General features: G+C 45.5%; 1 protein-coding gene across 2 annotated transcripts in view; it reads left to right on the top strand.

Annotated features, from left to right (window-relative positions):
- SPIN1 (spindlin 1) overlaps nucleotides 1-18,982 on the top strand; it is a 76,809-nt gene that overhangs the window by 23,978 nt on the left and 33,849 nt on the right. The window contains exon 2 of one of the 2 annotated variants that reach the window (XM_034647213.1): nucleotides 11,845-12,082. In XM_034647213.1, the coding sequence (XP_034503104.1) occupies nucleotides 12,049-12,082 (34 nt within the window). In that variant the 5' untranslated portion in view covers nucleotides 11,845-12,048. The remainder of the gene's footprint in view (nucleotides 1-11,844; nucleotides 12,083-18,982) is intronic. The other variant, XM_002919610.4, reaches the window with a different exon arrangement.

An 18,982-nucleotide genomic window follows, 5' to 3' on the forward strand; every position in this document is an offset into this window, starting at 1 on the left:
TAGCAGAGCTGTAAATACTGGGGAGCTGCCCCCAGAACTCACAGCCTTGCAAGTTCAGTTGGCCCCTTGATCAAGGACTTTTAACCGCATGAGTCCCCTCACGGGCAGGGGTTTTTCAGTAAATAATATAGGACAGTACTGTAAAAGTATCTTTTCTTAACGACTTTTTTTTTTTTTTTTAAAGATCTTATTTATTTGAGAGAGAGAGCATGCGCGCACACAAGCAGGGGAGAGGGACAGAGGGAGAGGGAGAAGCAGGCTCCGCACAGAGCAGGGAGCGCAATGTGGGACTCAATCCCAGGACTTAGCTCAAGACCTGAGCTGAAGGCAGACGCTCAACCAACTGAGCCACCCAGGCGCCCATCTTATGACTTTCTTAATGACGTTTTCTCTAGTTTTCTTTATTGTAAGAATACAGCATGTTATGCCTGTAACATACAAAATGTGTTAACTATTTACGTGATTGGGAAGGCTTCCAGTCAACAATAGTGATTACTGGTTAAGGTTTTGGGGAGTCAAAAGTTATACATGGATTTTTGACAATGCTGGCAGTCCCAACCCCAGTGTTGTTCAACGGTGAACTGTAGTTATAAGAAATAGGAGAAATTCTTTTAAATACAGATTGTTGCCTGGCTGCAAAACTGAAAACACAAGGCAAGAACATGGGAGCCTATCAGAGAGTGCTTGCAGCCTGATCTTGGGGGGCTATCACTGTGTGTGTCCAGGACAGAAAGAGTGGTGGTTCTTGTATTGGTCTTTCCAGTTGGCTGTATGGACCTTTTTGTTGCTCAGTATACTGTGGTATCAGAGCAGTGGCTTTCAAACATGTGGGATCATTCCACAGCAAAAAATACAATGTGTATTTTGGCCCAGCACATACTATACAAATATATATATATATATATATATATATATATAACCATATAAGTAAAATAAAAGTCTAATAAACTGACATGTACTTCCTGTTTTCAGTGTTTGCCATGCATGTACTCTTGGCACTTTTTGAAATTCTTTTAGTTATCCATAGATAAATTTATAATAAATTTATAGGTTATAGATAAATAATACATATTATCCATTTATGTATATAGGCAGCTACAAATAATGTGTATATTTCCTATTTATTTCTTAAAAGATTTTATTTACAGAGAGAGCAGTGGGGAGGGTCAGGGGGGAAGAGAGAGAGAGGGAGAAAGAATCTCAAGCTGACTCCACAGTGAGCATGGAACCCGACCTGGGGCTTGATCCCAGGACCTTGAGATCATGACCTGGGCTGAAGCCAAGAGTTGGATGGTCAAGACTGAGCCACCCAGGTGCCCCTATATTTCTTATTTAAATAAATGTTGATCACAACTCACTAAGGGTCTGTAACCACAGTTTGAGAAACAGGAAGTTACAGTAAATTACTCCACACTAGGAGGAAGCTCTAGGGAGCCCCGCTGTTCCCCCACCCCCACCCCTCTGCTTTGCAGGGTGTGCCTGCTGCCTTGTGGGCACACGGTGTGTGCACAGTTAATTTGTGCCATTACTCTAAGTGGTCTCATGTTCTCTGGTGCATTTTTCACTCTCAGCCCCTTTTCCAACTTTTTTTTTTTTTTTTTTAAAGATTTTTTTTATTTATTTGACAGAGATAGAGACAAGCCAGCGAGAGAGGGAACACAAGCAGGAGGAGTGGGAGAGGAAGAAGCAGGCTCATAGTGGAGGAGCCTGATGTGGGGCTCGATCCCATAACGCCAGGATCACGCCCTGAGCCGAAGGCAGATGCTTAACCGCTGTGCCACCCAGGCGCCCCCCCTTTTCCAACTTTTAACAGATCTTAACTTCGCTTTCTGGGGAAAACCAGGAGGTGGGCGTTGTGAGCAGTCTGTCATAATGATAGCATCCTCTAGTAGATTAGTAAACGGATACATACATTCCAGAATTTCTGCTTCATATTTTTTCGGGGTGCTTGGGTGGCTCCGTTGGTTAAGTATCTGCCTTTGGCTCAGGTTCCTGGGATCGAGTCCCACATGGGGCTCCCTTAGCAGTGGGGGGTCTGCTTCTCCCTCTGCACCTCCCCCTGCTTGTGCGCTCTGTCTCTATCAAATAAATAAATAAATAAAATCTTAAAAAATTCTTTCCAGTGTGGCATGAAACATGTTTATTAACAGAGCCAAATATTTTTTGTTTCTATAAAAATTAAAAAGTCAGAATTAGATAAACAGGTTTAGCATTTAATGTTTATCTAATTTGGAAATGATTTAAATATTCAGTGAGCATCCCTTAGTTTAACAGAAAGTTTGTTCTTATTTACATTTATTTAAATTGCCTGTTTCTAACAATTAGGCTTGTATTAGACATTAAATAATTAACCATCATCTTACTTGTTTTCTTGTTGATATATTCTGTAACCTAGAGATACTATGAGCTTACTTGATCAGTAAACCTGGGTTGGAAAGTTTCCTGTTTGCATTACGTTCAATATTGGTAACTCTAAAGACATGCCTGTTTTTGTTAAACCAAGAAACTTAAACTAGCTTTTATTTATCAGAGTTTATCCCAGATCAAATGAACTTGAAGAATGTTTGGATTAGTACTATGTTTCTGAGAGTTTACTTAATTTATATAAATGCCTAATTTTCTTTAAGGTAATTGAATAGAGCCTTTAAAGTTAATTCTGGCAATATCGTGCGGTGGTAAAAATATATCACATCTACAACATGTACGTAGGCGTCATAAACCTATAGATAGAGATCTTACAGCTTTTGTTTCAAAAAATTTTAGTCATGTGTCAGATACAAAGCTCAAAAGAATAGTTGGATCCAAATTGTGTTTTTGGCAGATGGACCAGGTTGAGGTCGTTTGCTCAGATGGCCAAAGATTTTACTTGCATGCTGTAAGGATCCTTTTAGAACTGTTTTTGAAGTCATTTTTGTATTTTCGAAGCTCCTGCATACCAGTCAAACAAAGCATTCATTCCATTGTTGTCTCAGAGGTTTGGGATCCTCTTTTCCGTGTGCCCCCTAAGGTGGACTCAGCTGAAGAAAGGTTCCCGGCAATGGCCATTACAGTTCCAGGTTACCCATAAGTTTACCTGTTTTTGGAGAGAGGCCCAAGAGCCTGGTCCAAGGACCAGGTGGAGCCTGTTCTCCTTTGGATTCCCTAAAACACCTTAACTATGAGGCCCTTTGTTTCTAGCAGCTGTTCCAAATCACCGGGAATCATGTGTTTCCCCCTCTGAAAAGGATGGGTGACTTACCGAAAAGTTTCAACAAAGGAAAATAGAAACCAGAAAGCAAAGCAGGGACAGAAAGCAGGTGTGCACAAGAAGCTTGGAGAGCTCAGAACCCGGGGAGACGTACCTTAAAATTGCAGGGTCGGGGAGAAAGCAGGGAGCTCAGTGAGCTCTGAGCGCACCAGCACCTGTTTGCTGTCTGGCCTGAGTCACTGGGAGTCTTGTTTGCATTCCATTCCTGACCCCATGAAATGTCAAAGGCTCAAAATAGCCAAAGTAAGACCAGTGAATCACTGCAGTAGCAGTTAGTAAAAGTTTATCATGCACACTCTGAGACAACAGTTTGCAAACCAGGAGGAGCACTCAAACCAGAGCATGGAGTGAGGCTGGGGGGTAGATGGTCATAAAACAGTTCATGTGTATTCTTCCCAGGGATTGGTCATAATGCTAGAATGTTCTTAAGTGATAGGGAACTTGTTAGTGGTTACCTCCTACCAACCTTGGGAAGCAGTTCAAGTTTTGCTTGTGATTTCCAGAGGCACAAGCAAGGGATGACCCAGGTCCAGTTAGTCTTGCAAAATAAGCTAGATTCAGTTTTGCCTGCATGACTAAACTGGCTCTGTCTGCTAGGGAAACTTCAAGGCTGTTTGCCGTCTGTCCTTGATTTTAACAAAAAGTTTTCTACCAGTTTCTCTGTTAGGTCTTACCCGTTGGAGCATGATGCTGACAGCTCCTTTATTTTTATTTAATAATTATATTTCTGTGTCTTTCTTCCCCCAGCATACTTTGAAGTATGATTTTGCAACTCCAAATACCTAGCAACTGTGTGGGTCTGCTTTTTTCCTTATTTGTTGTTTCTGCCAGTTTTTGTCTCTTTGTAGGCCAGTTTGTATGTGTGCACATGTGTGCCCATGCAGATTACATTTTAAAAATTGTTTGAAATAATCTGGAGTCCGGGCTGGTATTCCTAGGGAGGATTTATGCTTGCTTCTGCCAAGCACGTGAGGGAGTCTGGGCTCCCCCTCAGCTCCGTGTTAGGAGTACAGATGACCTACAGTCAGACCATGGTTCTTAGCCTGGCTTCCTACCATACCCTAGCTCACAGCAGCCTGGGTTCACAGCCCCCTCCTCCCTTTGATGGTCCTTGAGAGTCCTGGGGTTCTGGTCCTCTGGTCCTTGCCGAGCCGTCAGCCTCTCAGCCGCCCCTTGTTCTCAGTGATCTGAGCTGTTCGGGACGTGGGCTTTACCTCCCTATATCCTGCCCCTGTGAGTGCTACCATCACCTCCTTCGCTGCCTTCTAAGTGTGTGTGTGCAAGATCTTGTCATGGAAGTTTCAGTCACATACAGAATTTAAGAGAACCCGCTGACTTTTTGACTGTCCTCTGGGGCCGTTCATGGAAGTTTTCAGCCATGCACAGAATTTAAGAGAACCGCCTGACTTTTTGACAGTCCTGTGGGGCCGTCTTCCTGGCTCCTCCCGTATGTCCTGCACCTGACCTGGAAGTAGCCGTTTCTGTAAGAAACCCTGGTTCCTGATAGTTCTTGTTGGGGTATTTTTTTAGATTTCGTTTTGATTTTCTGGCTTTCAGGGGAGTGTTCTCAGTGTCGAGTGCCTCCCTCCCAGGAGTTGTCCGTTCTTTACATGGTGCCCACAGGTGGCATTGAAAGGTTTCAGAGTTGCTTGTTGTCGGAGGTGTAGGCAGGTGGTTGTGCTGTGGTCCTCTTGGCAGTCTGCTGAAGCCTGTGGGTACCTTCTTGTAGTGTTCCTGAATACAGTAAATAAGGGGTCACGATAGAGATCAGTTATGTTAAAGTGGTTGTAAACTATGAAAATAAACTTAACAGTGCCTTGGCTTCTATATTAGCGTTAGGTGCAACTTGGTATTAATAGACGTACCATTGAAATGTTGTATTTTAACATATTTAAATGATGGGTTTTGATGCGCATCACAGAATAAATTGAGGTGGTCTTTGACTTTTCTTCCTTCACCTGCTGGTTGACAGATCATCAGTGAGAAGGAACATGGGGAGCTGTGTAGACCTGTGTGTGCCTACAGTGCCAGCTTCCTGGGTGGGTTCGGATATCCGAGGCCGAGGCTCTGCACAGCTGCCCTCACTGCAGACCCCAGCCCCAAGTTTGGGGGTTCCCACGGTCCTCTCGGATTTGCTGATTTACTGGAACATGTTGCAGAACGCAGGAAAGCACTGTGCAGGCCCTCATCTCACTGAGCTTCCCATCATGGTGCCTGCAGGTAGTGTTCTTTACAAATGAGGGGTTTGTGGCAGCTTGTCAAGCACGCAGTGCCATTTTTCCAACAGTATTTGCTCGCTTTGTGTCTCTGCATCATGTTTTGGTGATTCTTGCAGTATTGCAAATTTTTTCATTTGTTACGGTGATCTGATCAGTGATAATGACTTGCTGAGAGCTCAGATAATGGTTAGTTTCTAGCTATAAACTTTTCAAATTAAGGTATTGTTTTTTAGACTTAATGCTGTTTTATACTTTATGGACTATAGTATAGTGTGAACATAGCATTTTTATGCACTGGGAAACAAAAAATTCATTTGACGTCCAGTGGTCTGGAGCTGAAGGTGTGCGTCTGCTTGCAGTCCAAATCAGGACCAGATGTGAAGGGAAACAAACACAGAGGGCGAGGTCTCTGAGGTTCTGAATGGGCAGCTTGTAGCGCTCTTTGTGGAGCCCGGAGCGTTGCCTACCTTGCATGTGGCTGTGTAGCTGTACGTGGAGTTGGAGCATTGCTGACCAGGGAGCCCACTTCAGCTCCATGTCCAGAGTTTTATTGGGGTTTCATCATGTAAGCATGGTTGATGGATCGTTGGCTCTCAGGTTGAATTGACCATCTAGCAGTTGGGTTGCCTTCATGGGATTCAGAGCCTCATTCCTCCAGTGCCATGATTGGTCTTTCTGATGTGACCAACCCCATTCCGAGATGTCTTGTTAGCACACATGATCTAGGGGCCACTATGAATCACAGACTCCTGTCACTCCAGAAGCTCCAAGGATTTAGAGGGGCTCTCCCTGGAATTTGGACCAGGGCTGGCCCAGCTCTTTGTCTCAGAGCATCACCAGTTCTGTTTTCACAGTTGGAGGACTGCTGACCCAACAGCTGGTCCCCTCTGGTTGGGTCTGGTCTGTGGCAGGCCAGTAACATAATTTAAAAGTGTTGATGAGCTTAAAAGTGACTTTGAGATCTACAGCACATGCAGTGGGATGGACAGACTGGTTCCTCTGAGGAAGTCAGAGGTTCTAGTAATACTGTGGTTTTGTTGCATACGTTCATGGAGGAGGGAGGTGCTGTCTTGAGATGAAGGTTACAGATGTTTCCCCCGTCCAGATTCATGGCACCTGTGGGTTTTGTCCATGCTTGAGAGCTCCTGTATTAGAACGTGGTATTTAAATGTGTATGGATTTCAGCTGTTCGGTAATTCTGCTTACATTGATATATGAGAGTTTGAGGCTCTGGAGGCCTTCAGATAGCCACTTGGTATTATAGCCAAACACTGGATAATCAACAATACTTCTTTCATTATTGAGCCCTTCATTTTAATCTTGAGGTTTGAGCCAAAGGGACAGCCTGCACTAGAGGCCTCTGTAATGTTGTCTTTAGGTACCATCTGTTGGACTTTACTTTTTTTTTCCCCCAAAGATTTATTTATTTCAGAGAGAGAGAGAGCGCGCACAAGCGAGCGTGGAGAAGGGGCAGAGGGAGAGAGAATCCTAAAGCAGACTTTGTGCTGAGTGTGGAGCCCAATGTGAGGCTCAATCTCATGACCTTGAGGTCATGACCTGAGCTGAAATCAAGAGCCACCTGCCCAGACGACTGAGCCACCCAGGCACCCCTTTTCTTGTCTTTTTTAATCCATTTGAAAAAATCACATCTTAGAAAATAAGTTACAGACCTTTGAGCACCTACAGTAAACCTGTGTCGTTACCAGTTCCAAACTTGCCTTTTCTCCCCCTGCTGTTTTTTCCCCAAACTTTGTTTTAAATGACATTTTACTTAATTCATTTTAGAGAGAAAAGAGTGTGCATGTGCACATCACAGGTGAGTGGGGAGCGGGGGGGAGAGAGAATCCCACGCAGGCTCCACACCCAGCACAGAGCCGGACAGGGACTTGCCCCTGATCCTGAGATCATGACCCAAGCTGAAACTGTGTGGGATGCTCAACCCACTGAGCCACCCAGGCACCCCTCCCTGAGACTTTAAATGAAATTTTCTGTACACAGAAAACTTGCAACTGTAGCTGAGTTATATCTATGCCTTCCATTGAGATCCATTCACTAGTATTTTGCTGCACTAACATTTTTTTGTTGAGCCATTTGAAAGCTTGGAGTAAATTGCAGACGGCACGACACTTCTTACAACAGGGATATTTTTCCTTATAACGATAATATTGTAATTAATGTTATTTAGTATTTAGGTCCTGTTCAGATTTTAGCTGTAGATCATTTTTCACGTGTTTGTGGTCGTGCACGTTCCTCCCACCCATGTTGAACCATCTGCTGCCTTAGCACAACTCGTTGGCAGCCCAGACTTCAGCTCACACGGGACGTATTTTGGCTGTTAGCGCTCCTCTGTACTTTTCCAGTAGTGGTCCCGGTGTTGAGACCTCTTTGGGACTTAACATCTTTGCTTAAACAGTTTTGGAGATTTATTTCCTTCTTATAAATAGCACTGTTTGATGATAACAGCTGGCTGCAAATACTTTGATATGTAATTTCTATTTTGTGTTTATTACTCCTTTTATATCTAAAATGTGGAAACACTCATTTCTTACGCTGTCTGGAAATAGGACATAGTGGGGCTCTCTTCCTTTATGGGAACAGTGCATGTGTTTACTGTTAACATGGGAGGTTATCTCGGCGGTGCTCCTTGCAGTCTGCTCTTCGTGCTTGAGCTGCGGTGTGCCTTGTGCTCCGTGTGTTCCCTGTGTGTGCCTCCTGGTGGCCGTGAGGCGTCTGAGCGGACGCTCCTGCAGCATCCTGTGACGACAGCCTGTGCTTTGGGACAGTGTTTTTCTGTGAGACTGTGAGAATCTTGTCCCCTTTAAGATTATTATGGAAGGAGAATTTCGAGTTTGAAAACTAAATTAAAGACACATTTTAAAGATTGTTTAGCAAAATTGCAAGCCTGGATAGTTGGCCATGTTTAGTAAAGATGGATTTAGCAGAGGAAAATCCAGGATCTTTTCTTTTCCAACTTTTTATGGTGAAAAACTTAAAATTGAAATAAGAGTTCAAAGAGTAACATTAGTACGTCCCTCACTTAGATTCAAGAATTAGTAGTTTATAGTTTTCATTTTATTGTGTGTATTTCATTTTTTTTCCTGAACCATTCAAAATTCACTTGCAGACCTCATGGCAGTCTGCCTCTAGAAATCTGTGTGTTTCCTGAGAATGACTGTATTTGGGTGTGCAACCCCGGTGTCAAAAGTGTGTGAGGGGCCAGCGGTAATGTCGCAGTGTCCTTGAGTTTCTCCACTTGTCTTCAGCGTCTCGTGCAGCTTTCCCCTCCGGATTGTGCGTTCAGGGCTCCTTTAGTCTTAGGCTGGAGCCGTGCCTGGACGTCGGGGAGTGGGGCCTATTTGCCTTTTAGACTCCCGTGTCACCTGTGTTCCCTGTAAACTGGGCATGAGGTCCAGAGGCTTGGGGGAAGCGTTTCTGACAATGCTGTGTCAGCGACGGCGCTCCCGGAGGCTGTGAGGAGCGCCTGGCTCGCGTGAGGGGCGCTGGCCTGTGTGGCTGTGCTCTGTGGTGCCTTGGCACCCTTCACCTCGTGACAGTCGCATCCGTTGGGCCTCTCCAAACCTAGGACTGCCTTTCTGTGGTCCGTGACAGCATTTTCTGTAATACTTGAAAAAAACTTAAAATTCCCATTCTCCTGGAAATAATGAGATTTTACAATGTCAGCATTTAAAAAAAAATTTATCTTCACTTTGTCTCATTGACTAAATTGACCACTTAATAGAGTAACTTAAGGTCAAGGTATGTTTAAAAAGATTTTTTTTTGAACAAGTTAAGTTTTTCTCTTTCCGGTCAAAAGAGTGAGATTGTTCTGGGAAAGTTTTTCAAAGCATTATATGGCCTCTGTGGGAACAGAGCAAAGCCAGGGGTGCATTACCGCTGGGTGGTGTTTGCCTCTTGCTCGGCCCCCCTTTCTCTCTGGACTCACAGGCATCAGGGTAAGATCAGGCAGTTGGAATATTAACTGCCTCTCAGAAATGGGGAAGGACTTTGATCTAACGTTTTGCATTCCTAGATTGTTCTGAAAGCTCCTTGCAGCCTTCCCGCACGGCAGCCCCTCCTTCAGCTTGTGCCTGCACTGTTTCAGAGTGGAGCAGGCGTAACAGTTCCTCCCGGCAGCCCGCCGTGCCGTGTGTGCAGTAGGAAGCATCACCGGGGAAGGCCACACACTTGAGGACCTCGCTGGGTTCGCATGTTCTAGAACCAGTTTAGCTCACTAGGCTATGGCACATTGACATTTGTGCAGATTCAGCTGTTCCTCAGTCTTCGAGGTAGTTTTGTGCAGAGCCCGCAGGGGTCGTGGGACGTCTCCAGTTGGGAGATGGTGCACCGTTTGTTGAGTGCTGCCGAGAATGCTCTGACAGAATGCTCTGACGGGAAGGGAGGAGCCGGTAGGGAAGGCAGGGGAGCGTGGAGGGCGCTGTCAGGGTCAGGTGGTGTGAGGGTGAGCCGTCCTTTCTTGGGCGGGGCTGGCCCCCTGGCAGATGGCAGCCTGCCTCCCGAGGCGTGGACCGCTGTTGCACACTCATTCAAGGTGGGAGGTTATAAATTGGTTGGCTATGCCTAATGGCATAAGCTGTGGGCACTGTAGGCGGGGAGTTGGGTCAGGGTTTTGCCACGAAGGTGACAAGACAAGAAGGGTGAGAGAATGGGGCAAAGCAGGGGAGCAGCTGTTGTGGTTGATGTTCAAGGAGTCAGAGCAGTCAGGAGGGCAGTTAGTCCCCGAGGAAGACCACGGACAGTGGCACAGTGGTGAGGCCATAGAGGGAGGTAATGGTTGCAGCAGGGAAGTGTGGGGTGGGAGTGGCCGGGTAAGGGAAGAGGGACCATTGGAGGTGTTGAGTTGAGGTGCTTGGAACGAGGATTCCGGAGGTGTGGTAGTCCTTGGTGATGAGAAGGTGCAGGCAGTGACCCTGGAGGTCAGTGGCGGGGTTGGGGGGCAGGTGGCTTGAAAGGAGGGTGTCAGAGACCTGAGGGGCAAGCTGCAGAGGCATTGTTGCAGAGTATGTGGTGCAGAGAAGAGTGGCATGGGGTCCTTGGGCCGCTGGAGGCCAAGACGTCAGGCCAGGATGCCCGCCACTCTGTGCTGTGGCTGCGTGGCTGTGTGGGTGGCAGGGTGGGGAGCTGTGGGGGGGCCCAGCGGCATTCTGCCTTCTGGAAGGCAGGGCCCCGCAGGGCAGGGGAGTCTCGTGGATGAGTTGCTGAGGGAGCTGGCGTGGCTGGTGCTGAACAGGGTCGGGGAGCGAGGTTCCAGTGGCGATGGGTGGCAGCCACTTGTCAGGCAGCCTCAGCGTGAGCTCCTCAGGCCTTGCATGGCGAGGCTGCAGAGCACTGGAACCTCTTGGGGGAAGAGCTGTGTCCAGAAGAGGTGCTGCTCCTGGCTGAGGCGTGCACTGTCCCCTCCTTCCTGAGCCCCAAATGGGGAGGGGGGCACTCTGGATACTCGCTGAATGCATGAATTCTAAGATCTGGTCATTTTTAAGTCTGTGTTCCTTGAATAATAAGTTTTATATAGTTACGAATTTTTATTGGTTAAATGGATTCTTCTCAACTAATTAGGCTTTTTAATCATTCTATTTTGTTACTTTCTTATCTCGAGAAAATTGATTCAGCACCGCGTTCAGTTCTTAACACCTGTGCACGGGTGGCCGTGGTTTCATGAAGACTGAATGCACCCAGCCCAGAGTAGTCCTGGGCTTCAGTGAGATTTGCAGCAGACATTTTCATGTCTTATGAGACTATGTCTCCACATATGTATTACTATGTGGACTGAAACTGGAATCAAATTTGGCTGAAAGGATAAACTGCTTCCGTAAGATGACCTAACTTTTGCATGGGTGTGGGACTTGCTGATCTTTTCTTCTGGTTTCTGGAAGCTTGAGAGCAGACAGGGCACGTCAGTCTTGTTGGCTGTGCTCCTTTCTCTTGCCCTGGGTGCTGGCCTGGCACCCAGCCGTGATTCTGACCTGAACTTGGTTCCCGTGCTGCCCCTGCTGCAGCCGTGCTGGTAGCCTTCCTCCAGGGGACTGCCGCCCCCGTGGGCTGGGTCTTCGTGTCCCATCGAGGAGATGGGCCATGACAGGGTCCATCTTCACAGACACCCTGGCGTCCGCCCTTTACTGATGGTGGCAGCAGAATGGGTCTGGGGGTGGGTGGAGGAGGCAGACGCGGTGTGGTGCTCTGCGCGGCCTCCGGGGAGCAGTGCTGCCCTTGGTGCCCAGGTCTTTGGAAGTAAGGCTAATTGCTTCTGGGCAAAGCGCTTCATAGCTGCTGTCGTGTTTAAAATTTTCTGTTAGCTGGCGGCTGGCTCAGGTAGTTCTGCTCTTGTGATGCCCTAGTAACGAACTGTTCACTGTTTTGCAGAGTCCTTATGATTTCACATGTTTTTGCTGAACTTGTAAAAGAGGCACTTGGATGATGGATTAACAGGAACATTGAGATTCTGTGAAAAGTTTCAAATCGGAGAGTATTCAATTTTCACCCTAGTCCAGCAGCTGTGCTGCTCACTTAAATACAGATGAATGAAGACCCCATTCGGGAAGACACCTGGCCAGCGGTCCAGAGCGGATGCAGGTAGGCGGTGCGGTCCCTGCGTTCTTCAGTAAGTGTGAAACGTTGCTAAAATCCAGGAGTACTTCTGCATAGTTCCTAGTGGTTTGCTGTTCTTGAAGCTGTGTGCTTTCTGCTACTCCATACACATACGTGGGAAAAAACGGCTTCCTTTTTTGAAAGGCAGGGGGACCATGTTCATATTTTTTCTGTCGTCTTTCACCTTCTACAAGTTACAGATATCCATTAAACTTAGCAAGTGAATTGTAAACAACTACCTGATGGGATTATAAGAAATGAAGGATTTCTCATTTCTTTTTGAAGGAAGTGAAAGTGTTTTGACTAGAGCAGTATGACATTTAGGGTATTTATAGTGATTTTAAGGAAAAAAGCTTTTTGTATGTTTATTTGAAAGAACTTTATTGGAATGAAATGGATAAAAATGGAACAGAATATTTGATAGGAATTATTCCCACTTTTGTGGAACACAGCTGATACAACTAGAATAGAGGGTTAGACTTCGCGTGATTTTTACCTGCCCCAGAAACAAAGGTGAAGCCTTACAGGCTATACTGTGAAGTAGGTAAGTGGTATTTTCTTTAGGACTTTAGTTCTTCTCCATTCATAAATACATTCGAATGTTCAAAACAGTCTGTCATGACATTTTACGATTCTTTGATAAATGAATCTGAGAATTATGCTGGTAAGAGTACTATTCTGCAGACATGGTTGCTGTTTGCTGTAGCACTCTTTCTTTCTTTCAGTACGGAAGGGTTTGGGAGTCCTTCGTAGAAGAGCCCCAGGGGTTCAGAGTTTTAAGCACCCCGTAGCTCTTGTTTTGTTCCAGCTCCTCTTCTGTAAAAGTAATACTGATTTCACTGTTCAGGGTTTGTCATCTGCGAGTGTATTGTCAAATCTCGGCCCCTCAGGCACGCAGACACGGGCATGCCACACGTCTTCTCAAGCCTTGGTTTTTATCACCTGAACAGGTGTGCTGTGATACGTACCTGCTGAGGTTAATAGGAGGAGTGAATGAGCTTGCGGGTTGGGGCTCAGCTAGGTGCCTGGCAATTGTAGCTGTTCTACCAAAAAGCATTGTTATCGTTGATCATACTATTTATGATTTAATTTTATTTTGTTAATTGCAAAAATTGCTGTCAAGTTTTTTTTTTTTTTAAGATTTTATTTGAGAGAGAACGAGTGGTGGAGAGGGGCAGAGGGAGAGAGAGAGAGAAGCAGACTCCCCGCTGAGCAGGGAGCTCAACATGGGGCTCTGTCCCAGGACCCTGGGATCATCACTGAGCCGAAGGCAGTTGCTTCACTGACTGAGCCACCCAGGCACCCCTGCTGTCAAGTTTTTTGTTGATCAGTGAAACCTCCCACGTTTGTCATTTGAGATAGTTATTCATTTTCCAGAGTTCTTTTTATGCATACCATTCCAGTTTCAGCACTCCTGTTTCCTTCATTGATTTTGAGTCCTTGTCGTCAGAAGAGTGAGCAGAGTTCACCGATGTCAGTACCCGGAGGATCTAAACCGAGAGATGCTTGTTGCTCTTAGGGGAGAGATTGTTACTCCCAGCCAGGACTCTGATCTGAGATTCTCTTCTTCCTCGACGTTTCTAAGAGCAGCTGGCATAGGCTGAAGACAAAGCGGGTGCTCTAAGTTCTCGTCGGCCCGTTGTTTGATGCTTTAACACGAGACCATGTAGTCTCTTGTTTCCCACTGTTGCATGATCATATTTTGGAAAGATTGCTGATCCCTTGATCAGTATTGTTTATAAAATTGTCTTAGGGGCGCCTGGGTGGCACGGCGGTTAAGCGTCTGCCTTCGGCTCAGGGCGTGATCCCGGCGTTATGGGATCGAGCCCCACATCAGGCTCCTCTGCTGAGAGCCTGCTTCTTCCTCTCCCACTCCCCCTGCTTGTGTTCCCTCTCTCACTGGCTGTCTCTATCTCTGNATGATCATATTTTGGAAAGATTGCTGATCCCTTGATCAGTATTGTTTATAATTGTCTTAAATCATTCTCCCTCTTAACATAGACCGAGACTTCTTGCTTTTGAACCCCTCGTCAGTTACACATGTGCCCATTTACAAATAAAGAAAATTCACCCAAAAAATGGGGGTTATTTTTGTCCTGCAACGAGAACCCTGCGTGGGCATTCTAGCGTTGGTGCAGTGGCTCAGCTATGCCTGGAGAGAAAGCCGAGGGACCTTTGTCTTCATCTCTGGGCCTTTATGGAGCTGGACTAACATGACAGCTCCCCCAGAGCGAGTGTCCCCAGAGAAACAGGCGCAGCTGTGAGGCTCCCCTGGCGGAGCCGGTAGCCCTGGGACTCGCACTGGCTGACTAGTGCTGCCTTGCCAGCCGCTGTCCAAGGGAGGGAGAGTGTACTATGCTCTGGGAAGAGGGTGAGGAATTTGGGGCCCTGCCTTAAAAGTGCCACAGTGGTAAATAGATCACTAGGCAGTCTCTGGTACTGGGTTCTATGTTTGACATAGAGTGTGGGTGATCAATAAAAACTTGAAAATTGAATGCTTGCATGCTCTTTATATTTCTAGTTCCACATGTTAGGAATTTCTATTTTAAAATAACAGGTTTATCTCTCTATAACTATGTTGGAATTAAATTGGTTGTTAAAATAGTAATTTATATACACCTAATGATGGGCAGCAAGTCCTATTATATGGTACAACATGTTTCACATGTTTTTTCCCTTAGTAAGCCTCCATTTTTACTGGTTTATCCAAGGTTGCAGTTTTTCCCTTTTTATGACATACTTTAATTATACAGATAGATACAGGGAATAGTGGTAATACGTATCCATGTGCCTAATACTCAGATTTAGCAACTTCTTTGCTATATTTAATCCAAATATTTTTAAAACCTTGATTTTATTTTTACCAAATTAATAAAAATTCATTGTTGAAAATGTCAAGTAGTGCCAAAGACTTAAAACAAAATAGCAGGCATTCTGGGGCACCTGGGTGGCTCAGTCGTTAAGTGGCTGCCTTTGGCTCAGGTCATGATCCCAGCGTCCTGGGATCGAGTCCTATGTCGGGCTCCCTGCCCAGTGGGGAACCTGCTTCTGTCTCTGCCTGCCACTTCCACTGCTTGTGCTCTCTGTCTTTCAAATAAATAAATAAAATCTTTAAAAAAAAAAAAAAGGCATCTGTCCCTTCTGATGTTTACCTTCACCATTTGTAAATAATATGAGTAGAAAAGTTTCTCTTGAATCTGACAGTGCTGAACCAGGGAAGGCCGTCTAAGGACTTTTTTTTTTTTCTTCTTCTTTTGTATATTTATTTTTCCTGGAGTTTAGGGATTTCTTAATTTTTTTCTATTTGCTTAAATTTCTTTGCAACTTGAAGTCTCTTAAACAGTTCCCACAGCTTTATAGAACTGTCAGTGTAATATGCCTTGTGGCCAACGCCATAGATGGCCCATCTGTCCGCGCTTCCTTGGGTACTTGTGTAGTGCTTTTGGCCCTGTTCTCTGAGCCTCGTCCTCTAGCCGCACAGACATGCTCTCATCCTTGGAATGCCTGTTTCCTCTCTGTAGCTGGATTCTTCTCGTTTCTGTTTGCCATGCCCTCCCTGTTTTGGTGTGTACTCTTACCTAGGAAAAGCTTGTACGGCGTCAAGAAGCTTCCAGAGCAGACAGTGAGTGAGTTGATGGTTAAAGTGACAGAGGAGGGGCGCCTGGGTGTCTCAGTCGGTGGTGTCTGCCTTCAGCTCAGGTCGTGATCCTGGGGTCCTGGGATCGAGTTCTGCATCGGGCTCTCTGCTCAGCGGGGAGTCTGCTTTTTCCCTTTCCCTCTGCCCCCCCCCCCCCGCTCATGCTCTCAAATAAATAAATAAATAAATATCTTTAAAGTGACAAGTGGAATGCATGGTTGGTCATATTCTCTACTTTTCTGCCCGTTTGAAATTGTCTCTAATACAGTTTTCCACAAGTGCACCTAGATGAGATTCTTTTTGAAACCTTGTATCAATATTGTCTTAATTCTGTCCTTCTCAGTCTTCAGTGGGGCAGAAGGTTCTAGGTTGGAAATAACTTTTCATTCACAATTCTCCAGGCATTGCTCCATTCCTTGTCTTTGAGGCCCCAGCGTTGCTGTTTGGGGAAGTTGGATGCTGTTTCTGCACCTGGGTGTGTCCAGTGGTTTCTCCCTGTCCTCTGAAAACTTCTGGGCTGGACTTTCCATGTGCTGGGAAACATGGCAGTGAGTGTCTGGATGGGTCTTTTTCACTCCGTGCTCGAGCTTTCAGTGGCAGGTCCGTCTGCTGTGGGGAGTTCTATGCTCCTTCTTTGATGGCACTCATTTCCTCTTCTCCCTGGAATGCACGCTGCTGGGACGGCTGCTGCTTGAGCTGGTCTTTCTGTTTTTTTCCTAAACTTCTCCAATTACTCGTTTCCATTTTCTCATTCTTAGGAAGTTTACTGACTTTATTTTCCAGCCTTTTAAAAAGATTTCAGTGAGCATTTTGTTTCTTCTATGAGCTCATTTTTGTTTTTATATTATTTCATAAGTGCAAGTAGCTTGTACTTCTGAGGCTATAAATTGTATTTTTAAAAAGACTTGTTTGAATTAGTTTGGCTTGTTAGGAGTATCTTTGTGTCTGTTTGCTTTTTAGTCTGTTTTGTCTGGAGGTTCCCTGTGAATTTCCTGAGATCCCGGGTGGATCCTCGAGTGAGGCATGGAGGAATCGGTCGGAAGCTGTGTGTGTAGGTGGTGCCTGTTGGACTTGAGTTACGTTATTGGGGTCTCCAAGTGTCACTGTCTGTGGGTGTTTTCCTAGAGGTGGGTCTTCAGATTTCCTACCTGTATGAGGAGAATATTAATCAACTCTCAGAATTCCTGATTTCTCCCTTAAAGTTTCAGTCTTGCACCTTTACATCTGCTGAGGCCTTGCCACCGGAGACGACTTCCGGCCACACAAAACTGGGTTACAGATTTGCTCAGGAGCAGGGACGGAGTGCCCTTGACAGCTTCCCAGGGCGATTTCACAAGAGGCAGAGCTGTTCACGGGGAGGAACGAGTGAGTTGCTAGGGTGGGAGGTACTGAGTGTGGTGTGGGTGAGATTGGTGAGGATTCCTGATCTAAACGAGGCACTGGAACAGACAGGATCTTTATCTTTGGAAAATCTGAGCCCACCTGAAATTAACAGCTGGTAGAAGTCATGTCTGTGAGCTGTTGCCGGTGTGGTTCTAGACCACCACAATAAAGCGAGTGCTGCAGTACAATGAATCAGATGAAGTTCTTCGTTTCCCAGTTGTGTAAGTTGTGTAAGTTATGTTTACACTCTACTGCGGTCTGCCTCCTGTGTGCAGTAGTTTATGTCTGTTTTTTAAATAGATCTACTTATCCGTTCTATTTATTTTTTTATTTTCTAATTTTTTTTTCCATTTTAAAAAATTTTATCATGTTAGTCACCATACATCCTTAGTTTTTGATGTATTGTTCCATGATTCATTGTTTGCATATAATACCCAGGGCTCCATGCAATACGTGCCCTCCTTAATACCCATCACTGGGCTAACCCATCCCCCCACCCCCGCCCTATTTATCCATTTTAGAGAGAGAGAGAGTGTGTGCATGAGTGGGGGAGAGGGGGGCAGGCAGAAAGAGGGAGAGAATCTCAGACTACCCCCTCCCCCCCATCTGCCCCGAGCATGGAGCCCAGCTCAGGGCTTGATCCCACCACTGTGAGATCAGCACCTGAGCTGAAACCAAGAGTCAGATGCTCAACCGACTGAGCCACCCAGGTGCCCCCCCTCCTTTTTTTAAAGTAAGCTCCATGCCCCATGTGGGGCTTGAACTCACAGCCCTGAGATTGAGTTACATGATCTGCCAACTGAGCCAGCCGGGCACCCCAATAGCATTATGTCTAAAAAACAATGTACATACCTTAATTTAAAAAACAGTTTGTTCCTAAAAAAAATGCTAACCATCATCTGAGCTTTCAGCAAGTCACTGATCACAGAAATTGTAATAGCGAAAAGGTTTGGAATGTTGTGAGAATTACCAAAACGTGACCCAGAGACATGAAGTGAGCAAACGCTGTTGGAAAAATGACGCTGATAGACTTGCTTGATGCCGGGTCGCCACAAACCTTCAATTTGTAAAAAGCGTGGTATCTGCAAAGCCCAGTAAAGTAAGGAGCAGTAAAAGGAGTAATGAGTGTTTCGGAACATGTGTCTCTGAATGAGCTTCTGTTAGAACGGTTTGAGTGAATGTAGTTTTTCTTAGCCATCTTGGTTTGGTACAGTGTAACTTTTGTGAGTCATTGAACAGTTTATTTTATAAATTATGGCTCTATTTCTTTCACATTTCAATCAACAAATAGATGTAGTACCTAGTAAAGGATCTTGTTCTGTTTTCTACTGGAAAATATGTGGTCCTCAGATGAGCGATGCCACCCACTTTCAATGACAGACTGACACCAGGCACAGTGAATACATACACACCTGCCTACTCCTCTGAACAGTGTGTGTTGGTGACCTCTGCTCAGCAGTGTGTAGAGTGCCTCCTTCCCACTCTACGGATGAATGGTTTTCATACTCATTTGTTCAGAGGTCAGTTACTTGGACATTACGGTGGTTTCTGCTCTTCTGTATTAGACGTGATGACTGCAATGAATAGGCTTGTCCATTTGTCCTGCCCACGCGTTGTCATTGGGATGGATTTCTAGAAGGAAGACTGAATCAGATCTTAAATGCATATGTAATTATGTGAGGTATTCATGGGCTTTGTAACTTTTTGCCCTCAGGGTATGTGTGAAGGGAATGCTGCGTCCTTTAAGGCCTCTTTGGCCTTCCTTTCTTCTGTTCTTTTCTCCCCTGATTTGCTTCTACTTTTAGAAGCTCTTCTAAAGTCCAGAGTTACTTTGTGATAGGAGTTATGTCTTATACTTGCCACTGTGTGGTGTCAGCTTCTGGGAGAGAACTT

This window comes from Ailuropoda melanoleuca, chromosome 17 (genome assembly GCF_002007445.2).
Source record: "Ailuropoda melanoleuca isolate Jingjing chromosome 17, ASM200744v2, whole genome shotgun sequence".
Lineage (NCBI taxonomy): Eukaryota > Metazoa > Chordata > Mammalia > Carnivora > Ursidae > Ailuropoda > Ailuropoda melanoleuca.